At 38.2% G+C, this 1,977-nt stretch overlaps 1 protein-coding gene across 1 annotated transcript in view; it reads right to left on the reverse strand.

Moving 5' to 3' along the window:
* Positions 1 to 1,977, reverse strand: part of LOC306934742 (nck-associated protein 5-like) — a 45,147-nt gene continuing 43,170 nt past the window's right edge. Inside the window, exon 12 of the mRNA XM_079517491.1 lies at positions 1 to 858. Coding sequence (XP_079373617.1) covers positions 857 to 858 — 2 coding nt within the window. The 3' untranslated portion in view covers positions 1 to 856. The remainder of the gene's footprint in view (positions 859 to 1,977) is intronic.

Raw genomic sequence — 1,977 nt, forward strand, 5'->3', positions numbered from 1 at the left:
TACACGTAGCAATGCATCTGCAATGCAATGTCCATAACCTAGTTGATATATGAATAAATACAATGTTCTAAGCTGTGCTGTGACCCCATGTGGATGTCTAGTAGTGAGCCACTTTTAGGTCATGACCCTCCAGTTGAGAACCACTGTGTTAGATATTGTAATCAGACATATTTATTTTTGTTTTGTTTTTTTGTTTAGTTTTTTTAATACTGAGCAATGCACAACAGGTCACAATTCTACCCAGATAATACATGGGTTTTTGAAGTGAAAGCATTCATAGAGAGGTGCCATTATCATTTCTCCAGTTTGACATAGGCTGTTTGCATGCAGATCATTAATAACACTATGACACTATAACAGAATAACAGAAAGCTACCAATTAAGTTAATGCACAGAACACAGAGTCCATGAATAGCAATCGGTGTCATGTGCTGTACATCAGACAGATCTGGAAGGAAATTGTGATCCACTGCCTTGGTATTGTAAGATTTCTTCAGAAATATTGGTAAGGAGTGATGTTTTATATATATTTTCCTAAGCAATCTACCATTACAATCACGTTTGTATATGTGCTTGAAGTTTGATTTATGAACTGGTTAGGTAAGAGCTTGAAGAAGTTCAAATCAAAATGTCAAAAGGTAATATTTTTGTTTAGCAAAACATCTCAAAACTACTTCCTTCAATAAACTCAGATGGAACCTTGTACATTGTAAAATCCCCAGGGTAAATCTATCCATGTGCAACTCTCAGAGTTAAATGAACACTCAAGTGTTCCATTGTAATGGTGTCAGAATGCTGTTGATTCCTTGGTCATTGATCCCTCCTTCCGTCTGGCCATCACCCGCCTCGTAATGGATTCTGGAACAGATAAGAGGAGTAAATAATGACATTCCAGAACATGAGAACCACCCACAACCATCCCCAGCATAAGTAAAACTCTTAAGCTATCTTAGATGTAGAACCCACAAGAGTGTGTGTGTGTGTGTGTGTGTGTGTGTGTGTGTGTGTGTGTGTGTGTGTGTGTGTGTGTGTGTGTGTGTGTGTGTGTGTTTGATCAGTGTCTGTTTGTAACAGAAATTCCATTAGTTATGCATTCTAGGTGCTTTTCAGGGCAAAAACACAGTTATCAAAATCTAACTTGGGCTCATTTATGGTTGACAAAATGACCCAGACATTCATTGCTAATGACCAGCTTCTCACCAGAAATAAATAAATGATGAATCAATTACTGGAAGTAGCAGCTACAGTATGAAATTGAAAGCCCTTTTCAAGGACTTGCATATTGCACAGCACACCAATTGGTTAGAGGTGAATTTTGGCTTTTTTTTAATTGGCTCAACACCACAAACAGAGGGTGGCTGTGAAAGTTATATTTGTTCGCTTCCAAAGCGTTTCAGTTTTGAGAGGGCAAGTGGCAAGCGTTCCAACTAGCTTTTGTTGTCTGAAAACATTATTACAGTTGTCTCCGGGGATAGTTATTGCTCTGATGTCCCATGGGTGAACATTTGTGTGAAAGGGATCTCTGAACAGTGGAGCTAGTTGTTTAGCACCATTTCCGGTGCTAAATTCTGCTTTCATGAGTTTCCAATCCATACATTAAAACTGATTTGGAGCAAATAATGACATAATATGAATATGCTGTTGTGCAATTATGTTTAAAGTTGTCATGAAAACATTGTTTAGTTTTACTATGTGTGTAATCTCTGACATGGCATATTTGATTAAAGAAAATAAGCTACAACAGAAGCTACTACAACAACACAACACGATCAGCGAATACACTCGGGGCCCCTTTTCCACCGGAGTTGAACCGGTTCAGTTATTTTTTTCCTGCCTAATATTGAACCAGTTGTGGTGTTTCCACTGCAAATGAATTGGTTCAGAACCCTAAAAGTTGGTTCAGAACTGGAACCCAAAAATGTCTGCCATTTCTTCTGTGAAAGCACCAAGGTTCCAAGAATCTTAAACAGAACCAGT

Source organism: Electrona antarctica (assembly GCF_951216825.1).
Source record: "Electrona antarctica genome assembly, chromosome: 13".
NCBI classification, from domain to species: Eukaryota; Metazoa; Chordata; class Actinopteri; order Myctophiformes; family Myctophidae; genus Electrona; species Electrona antarctica.